Consider the following 26,338-nt stretch of genomic DNA (forward strand, 5'->3'; position numbering starts at 1 on the left):
AATCATAACAGAAGATCAGAGTCTCCTCAGTGAAGAATGCTTTCTATGACATGTCATCTGCTTATAATGTCTCACGTTTCCCCATCGGTCACACAGCACAAAATGGCAGAAGTGTTTGACTGCCAGGAGACTCACTTAAAAATAATCTGGCAACAACCTGGCAAGGGGCCAACTGACCAGGTGTGTCAGAAGCTGAACTGGATAATTGCCTGTCACTTCTTTGCTACCAAAGTGGAACAAGGTTATGTATCAAGCAAACATTTACTTTGCAATACCGTGTGAATGTTAAATTCCTCCCTTCTACCTTCATCATCAATCCTTCAACACCTTCCTCCTGAAACCAGTCCCCACCTAACCACCACTTCCTCTCAAAGACCCAACTCACCTCTATTACCCTTGTCACTGGCCCTAGCGATTAACAGCAGACAAACCTGGGCCATCACCAGGGTAGGATGGGTCACATTTCTGAGGACAACAGGCATACATCAGTGAATGTTTAGAACTGACAAGAGAAAGACAATAAGACAGCACTATATCACCTGAGACCATGGCAGTAAGTATAGGTGGTGTCTGGCCACACGAGAGAAAGCAACAACGTACTGAGCTTCCCGCAACTCTTATACTTACAGCCAGGGATCTGTATGGGAATGAAACTATTCCAGGCACTACAGATCTTCCATGCCACAATAATTCCAAAATGGCTGATTCTTCAATTCTGGGCAGCATCAATTACTGAACCAAATACCAGATACACAACGTTGCCCTTGGGTCTTGGGTCTATGGACACAACTTGGGTCTGACAAACATACAAAATTGTGTATAATTTATGTTCTTCTTGTGAATGTTAATTATTTAATGCTACGTGCCTGTGATACTGCTGCAAGTAGGTTTTTCATTGCACCTGAGCACGCAATACATGTACGCGTATGGATGACAATAAACTTGACTTTCAACTTTGACATTGTAAAATGTTTCACAAATTCCCTCGCACACTTTTATGGCAGTTGTCTTGAGACAGAGAATGAATAAGTAATGTGGAGGACACAGAATCCAATAAGTGTGGGAAGTTATTGGTCAATGCCATACAATGAACTCAACTACAGCAAACCAACTGTTTAACTACTGTGTATCTTGATGCTGCAAAATTGCAGTCTAATGTTTCCAGCAAACATTTATCCTGCAGTACTGCATTAATGTTAAATTTCTTACCCGTTAATGTGCTGAGACAACCAAGAATATACATTATATAAAAAAAAGACTTGAGTCTTCTCCACTCTCCCCAGCCTTCTTCCTCTTTGTGGAAGCCTAACTCAACATTCCAATTTTCATAATGTTTCAACTGTGGGATGGCGAGAAGCAGCTACACCAAATTGCAGTGAGCAAACTATCTGATTTTGAAGTAAAAACCAACAGATGCTATAAGTCTAAAATGAAAAGGAAATTTCTGTAACATTCGGCAGGTCAGGTAGTATCTGTGAAGAATGACCCATTGTGTTCATATTGACAAGAACAGAATCTGAATGGTCAACACTGACCACACAGTAGCATTCTCAGTCGCACCCAAAACATAAAACTATTAAAGTCCAAGGCCATACTCCTCACTAGTTGAAGGATAGTTAACAATTCTGTGTCCATGGGGACCAGACGTTTATTTGAAGTCGCATTAATGAATGTGAAATCAAGTTCCAGAGATGAAAGACGACAGCACTCAGTTCCCTCTTGTCCAGGTTACAATAAGAATTAGATCCAATAGCAAACAGAGAAGGGGAAGTGAGCTGGAGACTTCCCTCACAACTTGCAGCGGCACATAGTTCTGTATCTCCTTTTCTACAGGTCAAGCAATAAAGATCCCAGTCTGAGCTCCAATAGCAGTAGCTCTTCCAAAGTGAAGAAGGGGAAGTCTAGAGTTTGACACAGATGCACCAGGGTAAAGTGTTTGTACATCCAAGCCAACCTTTAAGGATTCTTCCAGTCAAGATAGTGCCAGCAAACAATGATTCCTCGGGCGACATCTTCCAGATAGCAAATCTCTCCAATTATTTCACTTCTTCTATTTGCCTTCTGCTTGTTCTCTGTCTTGTTTGTGTTATGCAAACTGTTGGAGCCTGTGACGTACATTTTGGAACTTGATCAAAGAACCCAGAGCTATGCTGTGTCCGGAGAGCCGCCTCGTGGAGATTAGAGATTGGGGAACGAAATGAAAAGGACCAAGAACACAAACTGACTCGTGGAAAACTCCAGAGATGAGGTGCGGGGTTATGAATGACTCCATCTCGAAGAGGTGAGGAAGACTGAAGCATCAAGGTGAATACAGAGGAGGTCAGCAATGGCTCCCAACGGAGACCATCATCCGCGGGACCAGCAGCTCTCCCACCCGGGCCGGCAGTCACTCTTTATGGAAGGACTGAGTTTGTGTGATCACTCTCCTCAAGTGCAACTGAAAAGACTTTTCCCATACTGAGATTTATATGATTATTGGACTATACTTTATATTGGTTTCCTTCAGGTTTTTGGTGTTTTCTTTCTTGTGGACGATTGGCGGGTGGGTGATCTGCTAAGTTTTTGTGTGGGGGGTGGGTTTGGTGCTATTGCCACTGTTCTTTTCTGCGAGGGAAGGGGGTCGGAGATTGTTACTGTGGCTGATTTGTGGCTGTGGGGGAGGGGGATTTTGGGGTCTGCAAGTTTTATTTCTTATCTTTTCTATGCTAGCATGTGGGGGGGGGGGAGTTGACATCTTTTCTTACATCAACACCCGTGGTCTTTCTGTATTTAATGGTTATCTGAAGTAGACAAATATCAGAGTTGTACATGCATCATTTGACAATAAAATGAACCTTTGATCTCCTGTAGCAAGTAGAGTAGATGTCAGTGAGGAACACACAGAAAACAGCAATCATAATATAATTACATTTACCATAATTATGGAAAAGGACATAAAGCATTTCAAGATAAAAAAAGTCCATTAGAGTATGGCCAATTTCAATGGATGGGAACAGATTTGGCTTTTAGAAATCGGAATTGACGTTTGGCAGGCTGAATAATAGCAGGCCTTTAAACATAGAACAGTACAGCAAAAGAACAGGCCATTCATCCCACAATGTCTACACCAACCACAATGCCAATTTAACATATCCCATCTGCTGCACATAGTCCAACATCTTTCACCACCCCAGTCCTTGTGTTTCTGTACATAGGTGAGTTTCTTGGCTTTGTTTCTACTTTGGAGGAATGACGTTTTGACAGCAACTCTTCCATGAATACCAGTTCTGACAAGGTTTCTCCAGACTGTTAGAGGGGTGTAATTGGGTTCCAGTGGTTTCTGAGAGTTCAGAGCTGATAGCAGTGCTGGACTTCTTGCGACTTAGAAGGGACATCAGTTTGTGGTCCCATAAGACATAGGAGCAGAATTAGGCCATTTAGCCCATCGAGTCTGCTTCACCATTTTCAATCATGGCTGATCCTTTTTTCCCCTTCCTCAGCCCCACTCCCTGTAACCTTTGATACCATGTCCAATCAAGAACCTATCAAGCTCTACCTTAAATACACCCAACAACCTGGCCTCCACAGCTGTCTGTGGTAATAAATTCCACAAATTCACCACACTTTAGCTAAAGAAATTTCTTCACATCTCTGTTTTAAATGGGCAACCCTCTATCCTAAGGCTGTGCCCTCTTGTCCTAAACTCTCCCACCACGGGAAACATCCTTTCAACATCTACTCTGTCTAGCCCTTTCAACATTCAAAAGGTTTCGATGAGATCCCCGCTCATCCTTCTGAAATCCAGCAAGTACAGACCCAGAGCCAGCAAACGTTCCTTGTATGATAACCCTTTCATTCCTGGAATCATCCCTGTGAACCTCCTGTGGACTCTCTCCAATGCCAGCACATCTTTTCTAAGACGAGGGGCCCAAAACTGTTCACAATACTCAAGGTGAGGCCTCACCAGTGCCTTATAAAGCCTCAGCATCACATCCCTGCTCTTGTATTCTAGACCTCTTGAAATGAATGCTAACATTGCATTTGCCTTCCTCACCACTGACTCAGCCTGCAAATTAACCTTCCGGGTGTTCTGCACAAGGACTCCCAAGTCCCTTTGCATCTCAGATTTTTGGATTTTCTCCCCGTTCAGAAAATAGTCCACACATTTATTTCTACTACCAAAGTTCATGACCATGCATTTTCCAACATTGTATTTCATTTGCCACTTTCTTGCCCATTCTCCTAATCTGTCTAAATCCTTCTGCAGCCTGTTTCCTCAACACTACCAATCTTCACCAATCTTGGTATCATCTGCAAACTTGGCAACAAAGCCTTCTATTCCATCATCTAAATCATTCATATACAGCATAAAAAGTAATGATCCCATCACCGACACCTGCGGAATACCACTAGTCACAGGCAGCTAACCAGAAAACGATTCCCACTCGCTGCCTCCTACCAATCAGCCAATGCTCTAACCATCTTAGTAACTTTCCTGTAATACCATGGGCTCTTAACTTGGTAAGCAGCCTCATGTGTGGCACTTTGTCAAAGACCTTCTGAACGTCCAAATATATGACATCCGCTGCATCCCCTTGATCTATCTGGCTGGTAATCTCATCAAAGAATTCCAAAAGGTTCGTCAGGCAGGATTTTCCCTGAAGGGAACCATGCTGACTTTGTACTATCCTGTCCTGTGTCACCAAGTACTCCATCACCTTATCCTAACAATTGACTCTAACATCTTCCCAACAACTGAGGTCAGATTAACTGGTCTGTAATTTCCTTTCTGCTGCCTTCCTCCTTTCTGAAAAAGTGGAGTGACATTTGCAATTTTCCAGTTCTCAAGCACCATGCCAGAGTACAATGATTTTTAAAAGATCATTTCTAATGCCACCACAATCTCTAATGCTCCCTCTTTCAGAATCTTAGTGTGCAGCTCATCCGGTCCAGGTGACCTTTAGGTCTTTCAGCTTTTTGAGCACCTTCTCTCTTGTAATAGTAACTGCAGCCACTTCTCTTCCTTCACACATTACAACATCAGGCACACTGCTAGTGTCTTCCACAGTGAAGACTGATGCAAATACTCATTTGGTTCATCAGCCATCTCCTTGTCCCCCGTTATTATTTCTCGCCTCATTTTCTAGCGGTCCTATATCCACTCTTATCTCTCTTATTTTTAATATACTTGAAAAAACTTCTGCTATCCACTTTGATATTATTTGCTAGCTTCATTTAATCTTTTCCCTTCTAATAATTTTTTTTGTTGTTCTCTGTAGGTTTTTAAAAACTTTTCAATCCTCTATCATCCGACTAATTTTTGCTTTGTTGTATGCCCTTTCTTTTGCTTTTACAATAGCTGTAACTTCCCTGGTTGTACTATTTTACCATTCCAGTATTTCCTCAGCAGTTCAGGACCAGGACCTACACCACGAGGTCCAGGAACAGTAATAACCCTTCCACCAATGGGATAACTTCACTCCTCCCGTCACCCATCCGTTCCCACAACCTACGGACTCATTTTTAAATACTCTCCATCTTATATTCTTGATATTTATTGTTTATTTATTATGATTATTTCCCTTTTTCTTTTTCTATTTGCACTTTTCTATTTGCCTTCTGCACACTGGTTATCAGTCTGTCCTGTTGGGTACAGTCTCTCATTGATTCTATTGTGTTTGTTGGATTTACTGCAAATGTCCGCACAAAAGTGAATCTCAGGGTTGTAAATGGTGACCTATATGTAAAAAAGGATCCAGTACTTCCCCAGCATATATGACGAATAAACTCTTCTTTGGCTTCCAGCCAGGTACATATATTGATTTGAATTTATTTAAATCTTACATCCATCCCACAATGTGAGGGAGTAAAAATCTTTGCGTTATGACTCCGTCACAATATACAGACACATGAATTTTAAGTCTAATGGCTTGTAGAAAGAAGTTACCCTGTAGCCTGTTGGTCCTGGCTTTAATGCCACAGTACCATTTGCCAGATGGAAACAGCTGTGAGTTTATAGTTGGGTTGACTGGTGTCCCTAGTGATCTTCCAGGCCTTCTTTACGCATCTGCTGCTGTAAATGTCTTCAATGGAGGAAAGTTCACCCCCGCAGATGTGCTGGGCTGTCCGTACCACTCTCTGACCAGCGATTAAGGTTGATGCAGTTCCCGTACCGGGCAGTGATACAGCCAGTCAGGATGCTCTCAATTATGCCCTTGTAGAGGTCTTGAGGATCTGGGGGCTCATACCGAACTTCTTTAGTCACCTGAAGTGGAAGAGATGCTGTTGTGCTTTTTTTGCTACACAGCCAGTGTGTATAATCCAGGAAGGACCTTTAGTGATGTGTATACTGAGGAAAATGAAACTACTCAACTGCCGTCCCATTGATGTTGATCTGGGCAAGCCTGTCTCCATTCCTCCTGTAATCCACAATCTGCTCTTTTGTTGTTTGGACATTGAGGGAGAGGTTGTTATCTTGGCACCACCGTGTCAGGGTGTCAACCTCTCCTCTGTAGGCTGTCTGGTCACCGCAAGAAATAAGGCCGATCAATGTTGTGTCATCTGCAAATTTGATCAGCAGATTGGAGCTGTGTGCGACAGTACAGTCGTGGGTGTAAAGGGAGTAGAGGAGGGGACTCAGGACACAACCTTGAGGGGCTCCTGTGTTGAGGGTCAGAGGGGCAGAGGTGAGGGAGCCTATCCTCACCATCTGTCGGTGATCTGATAAGAAGTCCAGGATCCAGCTGCACAAGGTAGGGTGCAGGCAGAGGTCTCTGAGCTTCCTGTTATAACAGAGTTTGTAATTGAAGCAGCAGTTATAATCGATACCTGGACCTGTCTGGAACCCTAAGAAGAGTTTATTCAACATATACGTACTTTGAAAATAAATTTTCTTGGAAGTTTACTTTGAAGTTTGGACTAAGAAGTACAGAGTGTTAAAAGACATCTGGGTGTACGTGGGTAGGAAAGGTTTGGAGGGAAATGGGACAAATAGGATTAGTTTAGGTGGGCGCCTTGGTTGGCATGCCTGAGTTGGGGTAGGACTCTATGGTGAAAGGCTTAGGTATCAGAAGGCAATGGAGAGCATCCTGCCTCAGGCCAGCATGGATAAGCTCCTCTACACTCCCTCAAATGCCAGTATATCCTTCCACATAGTGCAGTGACCAGGACTGCTCACACAGAACTTCTTCATCATTTACATCTATTCACATCAACTGTTAGAGCTCAACAGTATGAGAATTTGATTCCCTTGCTCAAACAGTATAAAGAAATATAACTCAGTCTCAGATTTCTCACTTAATGACCAGGCATCTGACCCTAAGGCTCAGAGAAAAGATGCAGTCAGCCATTTGCAAGTGTCTCTTTCTTCCTGGATTAGGGTGCCACTGGAATGGCCAACAGATGGGAACGTTGGCAGGCAGAGTCAGCATGGTCATCACCAGAGCAGAATCAAAGGTGAGGCAAACACTGGCCGAGTTCACACAGACAGGCAGAGCACACACACACACAATTTTCAGCAGGGGTGATACGATGGTAATCATCCTCGCTGATTTACTGTAGCAGCACTGAAGGCAGCAGTAGTGTACCTATGGCTGTCCCGGCTGACAGGACAATTCAGCCAGGGAGAAGTCAGAGCTGAACCTCTGTGGTCTTAAAGGCTCCACACCAGGACACACACTGTATTCACAAAACCGCTTCTGCAAGCAAATGCAAGCTTCACCAAACTGGACTGATTCGGGATAGTCAGCATGGTGTCGTGTGTGGGAGGTTGTTGTCTAACCAATCTTATAGAGTTTTTCAAGGAAGTTATCTGGAAAGTTGATGAAGCAAGGCAACGGACTTGTCTACAAGGCTTTCGATAAGGTCCCACATGGGAGATTGGTCAAGTATGTTCGGTTGCTCAGCATTCAAGATGAGCTAGTAAGTTGGGCTAGACATTGGCTTTGTGGGAGAAGCCAGAGTGGATTGCCTCTCTGACTGGAGGCCTGTGACTAGTGGTGTGCCGCAGGGATTGGTGCTGGGTCCTTTGTTGTTTGTCATCTATATCAATGATCTGGATGATAATATGGTTAACTGGATCAGCAAATTTGTGGATGACACTAAGATTGGGGGTGTAGTGCACAACAAGGAAGATTATCAGAGCTTGCAATGGGATCTGGACCAACTGAAAAATATAGGCTGAAAATGGCAGATGGAATTTAATGTAGACAAGTGTGAGGTGTTGTACTTCGGTAGGACCAACCAGGATAGGCCTTACACGGTGAACAGTAGGGCACTGAGGTGTGTGGTAGAACAAAGGTTTCTGGGAATACAGGTCCATATTTCATTGAAAATGGCATCACAGATAGATAGGCTTGTAAAGGAATCTCTTGGCACATTGGTCTTCATAATCAAAATACTGAGTACAGGAGATGGGATGTTCTGTTGAAGTTGTATAAGAGGTTGGTGAGATCTAATTTGGAGTATCATGTGCAGTTTTGGTCACCTACCTACAGGAAAGATGTAAATAAGATTGAAAGAGTAGAGAGAAAATTTACATGAATGTTGCCGGGTCTGGAGGACCTGAGTTATGAGGAAAGATTTAGTAGGTTAAGACTTTATTCCTTAGAATGTTGTCATGGTCTGGTCCGTGAAGTCCGCATTCCTGTTCACAGTCCAGTCCGTGGACTCAGGACTCTGGGTCTTCCAGCTGTCCCTTGTTTTGATTGAGTTAATCATAGGCACCAGATTCCCATCTTGAGGCTTGGAATATAAGTAGCCTTGGGGTTGAGTGTGAGCTGCTGGTTTGACTTGTCAAGATCCCCTGGGAGCAACCTGCTGGTAAAAGACTAGAGCAGCCACTTGCCATCTTTAGGCTGCATTAGAGAACCATCGCTTCATGGATCCTTGCTGTCAGTAGTCAGAGCTGTCTTTGTGATATGGATTTGACTGTTTCCCGGGCCAGCTGAGTGGCCGTCAGCCACTCCAAGCTAGGTAGGGATCCGGCTGTTTCCATAGCCAGCTTAGGTTGCTGGCTGTAACTACAACTCGGAGCAACCCCAATGCAGAGATGGAACTGTCTGTCGCTCTTTGGTGTTTGTCTCTTCTTGACCTTGCCTCTGTGGGGTAAGTCAGGCCGTTCTGCCGTTGCCCTGCCGGGGGATCTGTCTTGTCTTGTCCTCGCCTCTGTGGGGTAAGACAGGCCGTTCTGCCGTTACCCTGCAGGGGGATCTGTCTTGTCTTGTCTTGTCTTTGCTTTGCTTCTGTTGGGTAAGTCCGGCTGTTCTGCCGTTACCTGATGGATGGTCCTGTCCCACCTTGGTGTGGAGAAGAAGTTGAGTCCCGGCTTGTCTAAGTATAAGTCCTGGCTCTATGTCTATGTACTGTCCTGTCTCATGTTGGTGTTGTGTTAAAGATGAGTCCCAGCTTTTCGAAGGATGAGTCCTGGCTCTATGTTGATGTTCAGTTCCCAGTCTGTCTCTGAGCTCCAGCCTCTGAGTTATCAGCCTCCGCAAGCCTCAGGAGCCAAGACCCCGGCATCAAGCCCCAGGAGCCAAGACCCCAGCCTGCCTCCAGTCCTGTAGTCATGTCACGTCCTTGCCTGGTTCTGGGGTCCGGGTCCCGGCCCGAGCCCGAGGAAAGACCCAGGTTCTGAGTCCTTGTCCAGTCTGGTTCGGGGTCCAAACCCAAGTCTGCGTACTTGTCTCTGCTCCCTGTCTGTATCCTGTCACGTCCTTTCTCTAGTCAAATCTTGTTCCTTGTACTTCAGTGTCTGTGTCTTGTATTTGGGTCCGTTCCCAATGCCCCCATTGTGACAAATGTAGAAGATTGAGGGGAGATTTGACAGAGGTATACAAAGTTATGAGGAGTATGGATAGGGTAAATGCAAGCAAGTTTTTTCCACTGAGGTTGGATGGGACTACAACTGGAGGTCAGGGGTTAAGAGTGAAAGGTAAAAAGTTTAAAGGGAACATGGGGAGTCCTGCCGAAGGGTTTCGGCCCAAACGTCGACTGTACCTTTTTTCGATAGATGCTGCTTGGTCTGCTGAGCTCCGCTAGCATTCCGTGTGCTTGGCTTGGATTTCCAGCATCTGCAGTTTTTCTCTTGTTTGTGATGGGGGGGGTGAACTTCTTCATTCAAAGGGTGGCGAGGGTGTGAAACGAGCTTGCAACTCAAGTGATACACGCAAGCTTGATTTCAATGTTTAAGAGAAACTTGGACAGGTACATGGATGGTAGGGGTATGGAGGGCTATGGTCCCGCTGCAGGTCTATGGGAATAGGTAGTTTAAATGGCTCGGCACAGACTAGATGGACCAAAGGGCCTGTTTCTGTGCTATACTTTTCTATGACTCTAATCACAGATTCATCAGATCAGCCACCTGGCCATTGATCCGATATGATTTCCTGTCACATTGTCTACAGCACCGGACAACAGTAGCTGATACACTTTAAAATTACAAAGAGAAAACGGGATACTTATTATAAGCAATTTTTTTTCTGGATTCTAACATTAGAATATTCAAGGCCAATTCTTTGTAGAGATGCCAAGTTTAACTTGTGGTACTGTGTTACATGCGAACACATTCAGGCTCTGTGTTTGGGACAGTATGGCTCCTCTATACATTTCAAACAGAGGGAAGTTTCAGAGAAGCCAAGACTAAGGGAAGGTTGCCCCATAGGCTAAAGCTAACAGCCTTGGAGCAGTGATTCGATGCTGCACACCTGCTGAGCCGAACATCATGCCTCCACAAATCAACAGCTCACTCTCCCCAAAGAGCAGATCATTCCGTACCAGACTTAGTCTACAATTTATTCATGCCAAAATATGTCCTGACTTTTCAAGCTGATACACATTTTTTTGTTCAAAGTGCCTGTTCCTGATCCAGGCAGGCTCTGGAGCATGCAGTGTCAGGAGACTGAGAGTGAAGGGTAAAGTTTCTTCTCCTCTTACTAACTCGCCAGCTCTTCTGAAGTCCTTGATTCCTCTTCAGGGCCCAAGGTGAAGAAGAGTATTTTGGACGACTTTGGTACCTTTGTGAAGTTGCTTGTGAGCGTTGGTGTGCGGTTTTGTCAAAGAAGGGGGCATCACATTTGAGCCGTGTACACACATGGAACGCAATCAGAACTGTTGGTGATTTAGAGGATCACGAGGCTCACTCTAACACCTCGACTCCTTACAAGCTCAACATTCCACCACAAAATAGGATCAGGGTATGCAGGGCTCTGTAGGACCTGAATGTCTCAGTCAGCTGAGGCAGCCTGTTACCTGTTAAGGTAACTCAAGCTGGGAAAACAATCTAAGATTCCTAAACAATTTTGTACTGCGATGCTAGCCAGTAGTCTACCAGATGGTGTAAAGCTTTACAGCACCAGCAACCAGGGTTCACTGCCCACCACTATCTGTACCTTCTCCCCATGACTGCATGGGTCTCCTCTGGGTGCTCTGGTTTCCTCCCACATTCCAAAGACATATGCTTTAGGTTTAGTGTGTTGTAGACATGCTCTATTGGCATCAGTGTGGCAACACATGCAGGCTGCCCCCAGCACCTCTTCAGACTGTGTTGGTCTTTAATGCAAACGACACAATTCACTGTATGGTTCAATGTTTTGATGTACATGTGACAAATAAAGCTGATCTTTATGATTCAGCAGGTCAATATCATACCACAAGCAGCCCATGCAATCACGGTGGAGCCAGTCAGTCTGTTGGTGGTGGCATGAAAGTCTTGGGCATCAGAGTTGGCTCATGATGAATGCACCTATCTATGTGCGGATAAATTCCTATGTCTGTGCTTCTGACATTGCTTTAAAAATGCATCAAATCTAACAGCTGAAGTCAACGAATTCAGCCCCAGCAGCTTTTACAGGACAGGAGGCAGTCAGAGTTTGATTGAGGTTCAGCCCCAAGCCTAAAGAAAATCATATTCTGGGATGGTGATATTAGCCCAGGGGATTTGGATGACAGCCCAGCACAGAGCCTTGGCAGGGTCTGACAGCCTCCGTTTGGAGGAATGCAGGGTGGCCAACACTAGCTATTTAGACAAGGAGGGAAGGCAGTGTATACAAAGCATGCCACAGAATGCACGCTACAGGAAGAGGTGCTTTTCATGACACTGGTGCTGTACAGACAGATGTCAGATGTTGAGGTCACCGTTTTCCCTTTACACCCTCACTGAGTTAATCACATTCTGTTTAAAAAAAGCCTTCCCAGGAACAAGAGTTTACAGTGTGCCCCCCGGCTGACCTTATCTGCGGCTGTCTCCACGTAGCAAGGGTCCTGAGGGGCAGCCAGGAGAGGAACAAAGCCTGAGAGGATCTTGTCCTCGTCCAGAACAAGCAGGGTGAGGTCCTCATCCGGGTCCTTGTACAGCGGTACCTCGGACTGGTTGACGGCTGTGAAAACGTTGCAGAACTCTGCCAACGTGGCCCACACGTCGATGGCAATTCTGAACAGAGGAAATCCAGCAGAAAGGAACAAGAGTCAAAGGTTAGCTCACTGGGGAGATGAAAACGATGCTCAGCAAAGTGTTTTAGGATGTAAAGACATTGTTAATAATAAAACATTCATTTGGAACTAGAAAAACAGATGATGTTTTTATTAAGTCAGTGCAAGAACAGTTCCGGATTTTGGTCTCAAACGATTACCCAATTAGGAAAAAAGAAACAGACGCAGGTGTTGTGACTTTGAGACTTCGACACTCCTGTTCCTCTTAGCACTCACCCACTTTTCAAAAGATACCCAATGTATTTTACACCCCATTACCCAGAACATTAAGGGTTTCTCTGAAAAAGCATTTCCATAACAAATTCCCAGCAGCCCTGCACGCACACCCTCCGGGTGATGTATTGCGTTCAGTTGTTGATACCTCATCTCGGCACAGGTTGTTTCAAATTTTCCATACGCTGCAGATTTCTGACAATTTCTCGTTATTCCTTGTGAGCACACATATGACCAGGAATGTTCTTGCAAATTCAGAACCACTTAAGAGTTCCCTGCAAACACTATCATGCACCTTGGGACCCCTTGCAAACACCAGCATGCATTCCAGGACTCCCTTCAAACACAGACACATGCCCTGGGGCTGGCTGCAAACACAGACATCTGCTCCAGGATCATCCACAAACACAGGAAGACATCCCAGCACATACCGCATGTCAGGACCTGTGCAAAGATGGACACACACCCCAAGGCCACTCCCAAAGCGGGACACACAGACCTCAGGGATCCCTCAAACATGGACACACAGCCTGGTCCTCTACAAAGGTGGGCACACCCCCTCCAAGAATGCTGCAAATACGGACACGTCTCCGAGGAGACTCATGTTCCCATGGTGACCAGCAGTTGTAACTACACTTGGGAACCAGTAAACTACTGACACACACTGGCTCAGTGGGCAACCTCTCTCAGAACATTATGGGTTCAATTCCCACTCCTGGTACCCTACCCACAGAAGCCAGATTGACGCTGCAGTGCCATACTGTAGGAGGGCTGCACCATTGTAGGCAACATTCTCCTGACTACAGGCCCTTATAAACTTGATGTAGATTTAACCTCACAACCTTCCAATTTCTACATTCATGTTTAACTGCCTCATGCAGTTCTGCTTTGAATGAAAAATTTTTGATACAGTGAAGGAAGGTATGAATGATAAAGGAAAAAAATCAGAGTTTAGATGAAGTTTCTTAGTCTGAAATAATAGCTGTCCTTTTCCCTCCACAGATGCCGCTCAACACTTGAAAAAGTTCCTCCAGCAGTTTGATTTTTGTTCCCAATTTCAGCATCTGCAGTTTGTGTCTTTAAGTCTAAACCCACTGCTCTACAAGGGAAGTTAAATTACCTGCAAATTTCAGAGGAATTTTGTCCCAATGCAGCTTTAAGGGAGCCAGCTAAGCAGGGTATGTTTGAACATGCCAACAAGCTGGGAGTGACAGCACCCCCGTGGGTATAACTACAGGCCAAGAACAACAAGCTCCTTCAGGTCAACGTCTCTCAAACCTCAACAACAAACCAATGGAGACATGGCAGCAAGTCCCCACACGCAAATATTGTCTTGTTTTACATAATTATTCCCCTGTCATTTCTCAATTGTCCATCAATCTTCTCTCTTTCAAAACCACGGACATTCCCTTGTATCATTTCTTGAAGGTACTGACTCTCCCTGGGGTACAGTACCCAAAGACACAGACTCTGCCTGGGTACAGTCCCTGATGTACCAACTCTCTCTGGGGTAGAGTCCCAGATGTATCAACTCTCCCCAGGATATAGTCCCTAATGTACCGATTGTCCCAGATGAACCAACTCTCCCTGGGGTACAGTCCCTGACGTACTAACTCTTTCCAAGGTACATTCCTCAAAGCTACTGACTCTCCTTGGGATCTGGTCTGCAAAAGATGACTGAGAAATACTGGTCATCCCCAGATTATGGCAGGGGATCCAGACAGTTTGCAAACTGGACACATGGCTGCAGACTGACTTCCCATCCAGCAGAAGATGCCTCCATGCTTTCAGCCCCACAGCAGCTGGCAAATCCATCACACTAGCTTCCCGAACTCTTATTCCTAACAATGGGGTGCATTTAAGGTGAGGGGGCGTGTGCTGGAGGTGAGGGGACGGGTTATGGAAGGTGAGGGGACAGGTTATGGAAGGTAGGGGACATGTGCTGGAGGTGAGGGGACGGGTTATGGAAGGTAGGGGACGTGTGCTGGAGGTGAGGGGACGTGTGCTGGATGAGGAATGTGTGCTGGATGAGGGACTTGCAATGGAGGTGAGGGGACGTGTGCTGGAGGTGAGGGGACATGTAATGGAAGGTGAGGGGACAGGTTATGGAAGGTAGGGGACATGTGCTGGAGGTGAGGGGACGGGTTATGGAAGGTAGGGGACGTGTGCTGGAGGTGAGGGGACGTGTGCTGGATGAGGGACTTGCGATGGAGGTGAGGGGACGTGTACTGGAGGTGAGGTGACATGTGCTGGAGGTGAGGGGACATGTAATGGAAGGTGAGGGGACATGTAATGGAAGGTAGGGGACATGTAATGGAAGGTAGGGGACATGTGCTGGAGGTGAGGGGACGGGTTATGGAAGGTAGGGGACGTGTGCTGGATGAGGGATGTGTGCTGGAGGTGAGGGGACGTGTGCTGGAGGTGAGGGGACGGGTGATGGGAGGTGAGGGGACGAGTTATGGGAGGTGAGGGGACGGGTTATGGGAGGTGAGGGGACGGGTTATGGGAGGTGAGGGGACAGGTTATGGGAGGTGAGGGGACGTGTGCTGGAGGTGAGGGGACGTGTGCTGGAGGTGAGGGGACGTGTATTGGAGGTGAGAGGACATGTACTGGAGGTTTGGGGACGTGTACCGGGGGTTTGGTGACGTGTACTGAGGGTGAGGTGACGTGTACTGGGGGTGAGGGAACGTGTACTGGGGGTGAGGGAACGTGTACTGGGGGTTTGGTGACGTGTACTGGGGGTGAGGTGACGTGTACTGGGGGTTTGGTGACGTGTACTGGGGGTGAGGTGACGTGTGCTGGAGGTGAGGGAATGTGTACTGGGGGTTTGGTGACGTGTACTGGGGGTGAGGTGACGTGTACTGAGGGTGAGGTGACGTGTACTGGGGGAGAGGTGACGTGTACCGGGGGTTTGGTGACGTGTACTGGGGATGAGGTGACATGTACCGGGGGTTTGGTGACGTGTACTGGGGGTGAGGTGACATGTACCGAGGGTTTGGTGACGTGTACTGGAGGTGAGGGGACATGTGATGGAGGTTTGGGGACGTGTACTGGGGGTGAGGTGACGTGTACTGGGGGTTTGGTGAGGTGTACCCGGGGTGAGGGGACGTGTGCCGGAGGTGAGGAGACGTGTACTGGGGGTTTGGTGACGTGTACCGGGGGTGAGGTGACGTGTACCGGGGGTGAGGTGATGTGTGCTGGAGGTGAGGGAATGTGTACTGGGGGTTTGGTGACGTGTACTAGGGGTGAGGTGACGTGTACTGGGGGTTTGGTGACGTGTGCTGGAGGTGAGGGAACGTGTACTGGGGGTTTGGTGACGTGTACTGGGGGTGAGGGAACGTGTACTGGGGGTTTGGTGACGTGTACTGGGGGTGAGGTGACGTGTACCGGGGGTTTGGTGACGTGTGCTGGAGGTGAGGGAACGTGTACTGGGGGTGAGGTGATGTGTACCGGGGGTTTGGTGACGTGTGCTGCAGGTGAGGGAACGTGTACTGGGGATGAGGGAACGTGTACTGGGGGTGAGGTGACGTGTGCTGGAGGTGACGTGTACTGGGGGTGAGAGGACATGTACTGGGGGTTTGGTGACGTGTACTGGAAGGTGAGGGGACGTGCACTGGAGGTGTAGTGACCTGATGTGGAAGTGTGGGGTCCTGTACTGGTGGCCATTTATCGCACTGGGCTTCTGTTTTTTAAGCTCTCCTCTTTCCTGAATGCCCTCTTAATTTCTGTTTCCTAAGCGATTCCCTTTCGAGAGTTGGTGTTGACTCCAGCTGCACTCTCTTTACCAGCAGCAAAGACAAGATCACAGTTCACTGTACAAAAACAATTTTATCTTCCTTCCTTGTTTGCCAACATCTTCAATTGGTCCCCTCTGATCACCAAGCCTCCAGCCGTCGAAGGTGTCAATTTTCCTTATTTTTTCAACTAAATCTTTCATGATTTTGAACGTTTATTAAACTCTCTAACTCTACTGCCCCAAGAATCACCCCATCGTCTTCAAAGAACAGAAATGTCTACACCAGAACCACTCTAATCAATCTTTTCTGCACTTCCTACGGTGTGGTGCCCAGACCTGAACACATTACCCCCGGTGAGGCTCAACAAATGATTCAGAAAGCTTTAACATAACCTCTTGGCTTTTGTCTTCTCTTAATAAAGCCAAGAATCTCATATGCTTTTTATTTTTTAAATCGTCAGAACTTGCTCTGCCAATTTTATATAACTACCCCAATCTCCCTGCTCCTGAACCCATTTATATCTCTGTCTCTCTCGTTATATATCCACCACAGTCCCCTCAGTCTGTTCCTAAGCCCGTTTATACCCCTGTCCTTATATAACCACCCCAGTCCCCTGCTCCTGAACCCATTTATACCTCTCTCTGTCATTATACAACCACCCCAGTCCCCCTGCTTCTGAACCCATTTGTACTTCTCTCCCTCATATAACCACCCCAGTCCTCCGTTCCTGAACCCATTTATACCTCTCTCTGTCATTATACAACCACCCCAGTCCCCTGCTTCTGAACCCATTTATACCTCTCTCTGTCATTATACAACCACCCCAGTCCCCCTGCTTCTGAACCCATTTGTACTTCTCTCCCTCATATAACCACCCCAGTCCTCCGTTCCTGAACCCATTTATACCTCTCTCCTTATATAACCACCCCAGTCCTCCGTTCCTGAACCCATTTATACCTCTCTCTGTCTTATACAACCACCCCAGTCCCCTGCTCCTGAACCCATTTGTACCTCTCTCCCTCATATAACCACCCCAGTCCTCCGTTCCTGAACCCATTTATACCTCTCTCTCCTTATATAACCACCCCAGTCCCCTGCTCCTGAACCCATTTACACCTCTCTCCCTCATATAACCACCCAATCGCCCATTCCTGAACCCAGTTATACCTCTCTCTTGTTGTACAATCATCTCAATCTCTCTGTTCCTGAACCCATTTATACCTCTCCCTTCTTATATCACCACCCCAGTCTCTTTGCACCTGAACTCATTAACCAACCTACCATTTTGTGATCAATTTCCCTGGTTATGTGCCTAAATACTTCCCAGTTTTGTTGTACTCGTTTACCTTCTTCACATCTCAGATCCTCAAGAGGATCAAAAGGAGGGTTTTCAGGAGGGATGGTGAGCAATCAGAGGCCATGGTACACACTGGCACAAACGACTTTGGTAGAAAGGGGGAAGAGGTCCTGCACAGTGAGTATAAGGAGTTATGGAAGAGGCTGAGGAGTAGGACCTCCAAGGTAGTAACTTCTGGATTAATGCCAGAACCATGAGCTAGGCTGGGTAGGAATAGGATGATAGTCCAGATGAATGAGTGGTTGGGGGAGTGGTTCAGGAGGAGGGTTTCAGATTTCTGGATCATTGGGATCTCTTCTGGGAAAGGTATAACCTCTACAAAAAGGACAGGTTACTCCTGAATCCGAGGGGGGCCACTATCCTGGCAGGCAGATTTGAAAGAGCTGATGAGGAGCATTTAAACTAAGTTGGCAGGGGGATGGGAACCAGAATGATAGGTTAGAGGATGGGGCAGTTCGTATACAAGTCGATGCAATGTGTAGTGAGACTGTCAGGAAGGACAGGCAGATGGTAGGGCAAAGTAACAGTGAAGTGTAACATGAAGTGTGAAGTGTAAAATTGAAAAGTGTGATGAATGCAGGACAGCAAGTGCTATATCTGAATGCACACAGCATACACAATAAGGTAGATGTTCTTGTAAACATTGGCAGGTATGTTGTTGTGAGTATCACTCAGATGTGGCTGAAAGAAGATTGCAACTGGGAACTTAACATCCAAGGATACACACTGGAATCAAAAAAACAGGCAGTAGGCAGAGAGGTGGGATGGTTCTGTTGGTAAAAAATGAAATGAAACCTTTGAAAAGAAGTGACATAGGATCGGGAAATGTAGAATCCTTGTAGGTAGAGTTAAAGAACTGCCAGAGTAAATATAGCCTTATGGGAGTTATATACAGGCCTCTGAACAGTACCTAGGATGTGGGCAACAAATTACAACTGGGGATAGAAAACACACGTCAAAAGGAACTTGCAAAATGTCTACAAGATGGATTTTCAAAACAACTAGTGGATCAGCTATTCTGGATTGGGTGTTGTGCAATGAACAAGACCTGATCAGGGAGCTTAAGGTAAAGTAACCCTTGGGAGACAGTGATCATAACTGTGGCAAGCATGCCAACGTGGAGGAGTCTCCATGAGATGAATGTCTCCAAGAATGGGAATAAAGAGAGCCTCAAACACGAGGAAATCTGCAGATGCTGGAATTTCAAGCAACACACATAACAGTTGCTGGTGAACGCAGCAGGCCAGGCAGCATATCTAGGAAGAGGTACAGTCAACGTTTCGGGCCGAGAGCCTTTTCTGTTTGGCTGCTGGTGACAAGTGATGTGCCACAGGGTTCAGTGTTGGGAAAGCTTCTTTTCACTTGCTGACTGAAGTTATATGCTGACTTTGGTTCTTTGCGGAAATGGGACCCACTCTCAGGGCCTCACGACCGGTTGCTTTTCGATATGCCAAGGACACGGCCTGGAAGACAAGCACACCTTCAGAGTGCCGGATTTTCATGGCTCTGGAGGTGAGTGGATTCGAGGTCAGTGCCGCCGCCACCTGATGTGTCATGGGAGTACACGGAAAATCGGAAGCAGCAAGGTGCCCAGAGACCCGAGTTCGGAAAAAGTGACACAACAGACTTCTAACACCATAAATCGGCAAGTTGTTTTTGCTATGTCTCCCCTCTCACTGTGAAACGGGGTCACCTTTTTTTTCTTATTAGGAAGAGAGAGAGCCTGTGGTATGTCGAATTACAGGGTGAATGAGTAATCTTTGGGGTACTGCAAGTCTTGTCTTTATTGATGCTTTGCTGCATGCTTGAGTGCTCAGTGGGGGGGGTGCCAATGCTTTTTTGGCTGGTGGGGGAGGGGGTCGTTGCTTTGCTGTTGCTTATGCGTGTAAGGGGGGAGTTGGGGGGCTTTGGGGTTCAAACATTTAACTGTCATTCATTCTTTGGGGCACTCTGTTTTTCGTAGATGTTTGCAAAGAAAAAGAATTTCAGGATGGATACTGTATACATTTCTCTGACATTAAATGTAACTATTACAATTTGGATGACGGATTGATGGTTTTGTGGTCAAGCTTGCGGACGATACAAAGATAGGTGGAGGGGCAGGTAGCGTTGAGGAAGCAGTGAGTCTACAGAATGACTTGAACAGATTGGGAGAATGGGCAAAGAAGTAATAGATGGAATATAGTGTTGGGAAGTGTATGGTCATGCACTTTGGTAGAAGGAATTAAGGCACAGACAATTTTCTAAATGCGAGAAAATTCAAAAATCAGAGGATTCCCTACAGATTAATTTGCAGGTTGAGTTGGTGATAAGACGACAAATGCAATGTAAGCCTTCATTTTACAGAGGATTAGAATGTAGGAGCAAGAATGTGATGCTAAGGCTTTATAAGGCATTGGTCAGATTACGAGCAGTTTTATCTAAGAAAAGTTATGCTGGCATTGGAGAGGTTCCAGAGGAGGTTCACAAGAATGATTCAGGGAATAAAAGGGTTAATGTATTAATTGATGGCTCTGGGTCTGTCCTCACGAGAGTTTCGAAGAAAGAGGGGAGATCCCAGTGAAACCCATCGAATATTGAAAGGACTACACAGAGTGGATGTGGCGAGCATGCTTCCTCGGACTAGAGGGATATCCATTAAGAACAGAGATGATAGGGAATTTCTTTAGCAAGAAGGGGGTGAATCTATGGAATTTCACTGGCACAAATGGCTGTGGAGGCCAAGACATTGAGAATATTTAGAGCAGAGGTTGATAGTCAGGATGTCGAAGGTTATGTGAAGAAAGCAAGAGAATGGGGTTGAGAGGGATAATAAATCAGCCATGATGGAATGGTGGAAGAGACTCGAGGGGCCGAGTGGCCTATTTATTCTCCTATGCCTTACGATCCACTGTCAGCAACTTCACTCAGCTTAGCATCTTCATCACAACAGCAAATCCAATTCACCTGATAAAACGCACACCAATTTTCATAAACAGCACTGGTGAAATAACTCTACAACCATTCGTGTGGTGATGAACCCCCATCAGCAGTATGTGGTGACGAGCATGCAGCGAGACCAGTGAGCTGGCATCCCACTACAATGCACTCAAAGGATGGAACCTACAGCATTAGCTCTGAAGTTCACACACAATCACTATGACTTCCTCAACAAAAGAAAGTTGCCTCCAATTGTCCAATTCTCTGCAGTCTAAGCCAAAAACTCATGTTTGTGATTCAAACCACAACACAGAACAGAGAACAGCATAGCATAGCACAGGCTGACCTTTTAACCTATTCCAAGATCAATCTAACCCTTCCTTCCAACATAGCTCTCTAATTTTCTATCATAAATGTGCCTATCTAGGGGCCTCTAAAGTCCCTAATGCATCTGCCTCCTCCACCACCCCTGGCAGGGAGTTTCATGCACTCACCGCTCTCTGTTTAAAAAAACCCTACCTCTGACTTATACTTCTTCCAATCACCTTAAATTAAGCTCCCTCATATTAGCCATCTCTGCCCTGGGAAAATGTATCTGGCTGTCCACTCTATCGATGCCTCTTGAAATCTTGCAGACCCTCTATCAAATCACCTCTCATCCTCCTTCGTCCTAAAGAGAAAAGGCTGGCACACTCAACCTATCTTGTGAAGACATGCTCTCGAATCCAGGCAGCATCCTGATATAAAGGGCCGTTCACACTGATCTACAAAATACTTTTCTGCACAGAATTCTTCCTTTAACTATTTAGGTTTTCAATGTTTGAAATCAGTTGATAATTACACTCCTCGGGGTGACCCTTTGACATGCTTCTTTAGAGATGTACCTTCTCTAATCTTACCTCCAGCTGGACCCAAGGAACAATCTGCCCTCAGCCTGATAAATCACCTGTCCACCTATCCAGTGTTTTAAATGTATTTTTGAACAGAACTCACAGAAACTTTGGGCTTCCCCCTGTTTTTGGTCACCTCCCAAAAACAGGCACCGTGACGGGCAGCTCCCCCGGTGCCACAGCACCCTGTAATCAATTGTTCTACTTTCTCAGAAGTTTGCACAGCTTCAGCATGTCATCGAGGACATTGACTGACAAACTTCCAAATGCACAAAGGTTGCTTCATGGCCTGTTATGGAAACAGCAAAGCCCGAGAAAGAAAAAGCACACTGTGTACAAAGTGGTGGGTACAGCCCTGTCCTTGACAAGGAAAGCCTTCACTACTACTGAGCGTATATATGTGAAACACTGTCACAGGAAAGCAGCATCCATTATCAAGAACCTCACTGTCCTGGTCATGCTCTCTTTTTTCTGCTCCCTTCAGGAAGAAGGTACAGGAGCCTCAGGTCCCACACCACCAGGTTCAGGGACAGTTATTACTCTTCAACCATCAGGCTCCTGAACCATCGTGGATAACTTCACTCAGTTCAACTAATTCCATAACCTATGGACTCACTTTTGGCAACGCTACAACTCATGTCCTCAGGATTATTTATCTATCTATTTATTTATATATAAATTTGTGGGTTTTTTTTTGTATTTACAGTTTGCTTCTTTTCCACATGGGTTATTTGTCAGTCATAGGAGTAGTATGAAGGTTCGTGGTCCAAGTACAGGTCAATAGGACTAGGAAGAATAATAGTTTAGCACAGACTAGATGGGCTGAAGGGCCTGTTTCTATGCTGTAATGCGCTGTGACCCTATGATTCTACCTGAATTCCTCCAGCAATTTGCCTTTTGCTCTACTAAACTATCTACTTGTTCTGGCAGACAAAAGTAATTAGAAGACAATACAGAGAAAATCTGGGGTCTCTCCTGCTTAGTTTCCCCCCTGTCACCAACACACAGATCATTTGGACATTCATCTCGCTTCTCCTAAGCTTCTCACTAGTAGCATGAATCATTTTGGAATATCAGAGGGTCATGAAAAGCTTCAGATAAATGTAAGCTCACTCTTGAAGTTGACTAATTCCTTTGTTACTACCTCATCTTCATTCTGACCTGCCTCTGCCACGCACTCTACGTCGGGACAGATGCAAAGCCAGCCTCTTAAGCACAACACACTCCTGACCACAGTTCACTTACCACGGTGGCAAATCTGTTGCTTTTTAAATAGGCTTTTTTTTTGCTGAGAGAAAATTTCCAGCAAAGTTTAGTTTCTGTAAGAAGTTATTTTTTGACTTTTTTTAAACTGTGATGTAATGGGAACCAGAGCTGCATTTGGTTGCCAGCTGCCTTAAGGAAAGTGTTTACAGGGTTAAAAGCACAAACACAGAACTTTACATGACCCCAAAGCAAAAAAAGAAAAAAAAGAGAGAAGAAAGGAATGATGTATTGCACTGGTCTTAGAGAGTTTATCCAAAGCTGGCTGGGTAGACAACAGACGGATGTGATATGGCTCGAGTCTAGTATTCCAGCCTCTCTGCTTGCTTGCCCATGAGACGCTCCAGGCTCTGCTCGCCTCCTCCCTGTGCCCCTCTGTTGACTCTAGATCCTTACGAGCCAAAGCCATTACACGAGTTAAGTCACATACAACCCATGGGCGGCTGCCAAGAAACACCGTTCTATAGCTGCAAGGCAGAGGAAAGACTAGGGAAAGGAGGGGGGTGGGGGTAGGGGGAAGGGCCTGACACTGACATACCAGAGTCATGTGACCCTGCTGCAGCCACACAGCGCTCAGTGTGACCCAGATCCCGTAAATACTCCAGCGATCTCAAGAGTACCACAATGATTCCCATTATGTAACCCCAGTCACAGGCAGGCTGCCAGCTACAAAACAAAGAGGACTTTCTGGCTTGGCCCGCTTTCTGTTTTCCTATCCCAGCTCCGGGCCAAGACAGTGTCACACAGCTGTGCAGGAGTGAACCAGGGGCCGAAACTCAGCCGCTGCAGCTCCAAACTCAATGCTGCCGGCAGGGCAAACTCCCTCAGAAACTGACTTTGCCAATAGCTCTCTGCCTGACTGCTCTCTCACTTAGATTTGCTTAAAGGCAAAGCTGATTCCTTAAAAAAAAGGAAATTTATGTTTATTAACTAGACTCAGGAGAAAGTGAGTGCACATGCAAGTTTGTACTTGCACAAGTGGCCGTGTATCCCACATTAATAAAGGGACCCAATCTCACCTACGTGGTGAAAACTGAAGAAACAACACATACAAAAAACTGGTGGAACTCAGGCAGTATACATGCAGAGGAATAAACAGTCATTGTTTTGGACCGAGACCCTTCATCAGAACTGTCCTTCAATATTTTGTGCGTGTGCTCTGGATTTTCAGCATCTAGAATGTAGAACATAGAACAGTATATCACAGGAACAGGCCCATCGGCCCACAGTGTTATACCGATCCAATTAAATGAGTAATCAAATGGCTAACTAATCTGCCTACACAACGTCCATATCCTTCCATTTTCCTCACATTCATGTGCCTATCTAAATGTCTCTCTGATGCTTCTGCCTCACGGGGAGCACCCACCACTCTCTGTGTAAAAAGACTGCCCCTCACATCTCCTTTGAAAATACCTCCGCTCGTTTGCAGAATCCCTTGCATTTATGAATTGAAGAAGCAAGGGAGGTTAGAGGAGAAAAACAGCTTTGAATCTCAGTGAATTCTGACGTGGCTATTACTTGTTGAGTTTCCTGTGCTGCAGGTGTGGGAGCTGAATGAAGAGAGAAACCCCACGGTGATACCATTGGATTGGTGACAGCGAATAGCCAATAGAGACATCAGCTGCTCAGCAACAGGCCCTGAGATTTTATAAACACCTTCCCAAACTGGAACAACACAAATCTGGGCACCACTTTCTGTACAGACTGAAGGGAGCACTTCTTGAAATCTCATATACGCTTGCCTGCCATCTATCTGTTGTCACAATGGACTGAGTACAGCAGATAAAACCTGCAGTGAGGTCCAACAATTTAATTTCAGTGAAACGTCCGCATGCACCGCCAGTATCCAAAGACATCGATTTAAGTTTACCAGTCTTCCATTTCTTCTTTTAGATTTTTAAAGGAGTCAAACACTCATCACCAACATCATAGAACATAAGAACATTACAGCATGGTGCGGACCCTTCGGGCCACCATATTGTGCCAACCTTATAAGCTACTCTAGAATCAATATAACCCTTCCCTCCCACATAACTCTCCATTTTTCTGTCATGCACGTGTCGATCTAAGGGTCTCTTAAATGTCCCTGATGCATCTGCCTCTTCTACCACCACCCCTGGCAGAGCATTCCATGCATTCACTACTCTTTGTGAAAAATCTTTCCTCTGCCAAGCCCCTATTCTTTCCTCCAATCACCTTAAAATTATGCCCCCTCAAATTAGCCATTACTGCCCTGGGGAAAAATGTCTGGCTGTCCAGTCTGTCTATTCCTCTTATCATCTTATGCACCTCTATCAAGTCAGCTCTCATGCTCCTTCACTCCGAAAAGAAAAACCCTAGATCACTCAACCTTTCCTCATGAGACACGCTCTCTAATCCAAACAGCATCCTGGTCAATCTCCTCCATACATTCTCTAGTTTCCACATCCTTCCAAAAATGAAACAACCAGGACTGAACAAAATACTCCAGAAGTAATTGAATCAGAGTTTTAGAGATCTGCAACATTCCCTTGTGGCTCTTGCACTCAATACCCTGACGAAGGACAGCCAACCCTGTACACTTTCTTAACCACCCTGTCAGCAACTTCGAAAGATCTATAGATGTGGACCCCAGCATCCCTCCATTCCTCACAAATGACAGAAAGTAGTAAGGAGGAATTCAAAAAGGAAGGAAATTTACTTACCAAAAAAAACAAGGCTACACACACACACACACAAACTTACAGAGAAATAATCAGTGTGCTACCACAAAAGGAGACAGATGATCCAAGAGAACTGCCTACAAGCAGCAGGCTTTGAGAAATTGTTGGGAATGCAGTGTGAAAAAGAGCCAGAGCAGATCAAAAGGGCTGCACAATTGTAGGTGATCTAGAGGCCTGTACAGCTGTAGGTGATCCAGAGGTATGTACAATCGTAGGTGAACTAGTAGTTTGTACAACAGTAGGTGATCTAAAGGTCTGTACAACTGTAGGTAATCTAGAGGTCTGTACAACTGTAGGTGATCCAGATGTCTGTACAACTGTAGGTGATCTAGAGGTGAGTTGAACTGTAGGTGGTCTAGAGGTCTGTACAACTGTAGATGATCTAGATGTTGTACAAGTGTAGGTGATCTAGAGGTCTGTATAACTTGGTGATCTAGGGACGTGTACAACTGAAGGTGATCCAGGGGTCTGTACAAATGTAGATGATCCAGAGGTGTGTACAACTGTAGGTGATCCAGAGTTCTGTACAATTGTTGGTGATCTAGGGGTCTTTACAACTGTAGGCGATCTAGAGGTGTGTACAACTGTAGGTGAACCAGGGGTCTGTACAACTGTAAGTGATCTAGTGGTCTGTGCAACTGTGATCTAGGGTTCTGTAAAACTGGGGGTGATCAAGAGGTCACAACCCTGTATGTGATCCAATTTCTGTACAACAGTAGGTGATCCAGTGGTTTGTACAACTGTGGGTGATCCAGTGGTTTGTACAACTGTAGGTGATCAAGAGGTCTG

At 45.8% G+C, this 26,338-nt stretch overlaps 1 protein-coding gene across 3 annotated transcripts in view; it reads right to left on the bottom strand.

The window, feature by feature from the left end:
- The window catches only part of smg6 (SMG6 nonsense mediated mRNA decay factor), a 534,055-nt gene that overhangs the window by 198,565 nt on the left and 309,152 nt on the right, over window positions 1–26,338 (bottom strand). For all 3 annotated transcript variants that reach the window (XM_063031015.1, XM_063031016.1, XM_063031017.1), the window contains one exon: window positions 12,205–12,406. In XM_063031015.1, the coding sequence (XP_062887085.1) occupies window positions 12,205–12,406 (202 nt within the window). The remainder of the gene's footprint in view (window positions 1–12,204; window positions 12,407–26,338) is intronic.

Source organism: Mobula hypostoma, chromosome 23 (assembly GCF_963921235.1).
Source record: "Mobula hypostoma chromosome 23, sMobHyp1.1, whole genome shotgun sequence".
In the NCBI taxonomy this organism is placed as follows: domain Eukaryota; kingdom Metazoa; phylum Chordata; class Chondrichthyes; order Myliobatiformes; family Myliobatidae; genus Mobula; species Mobula hypostoma.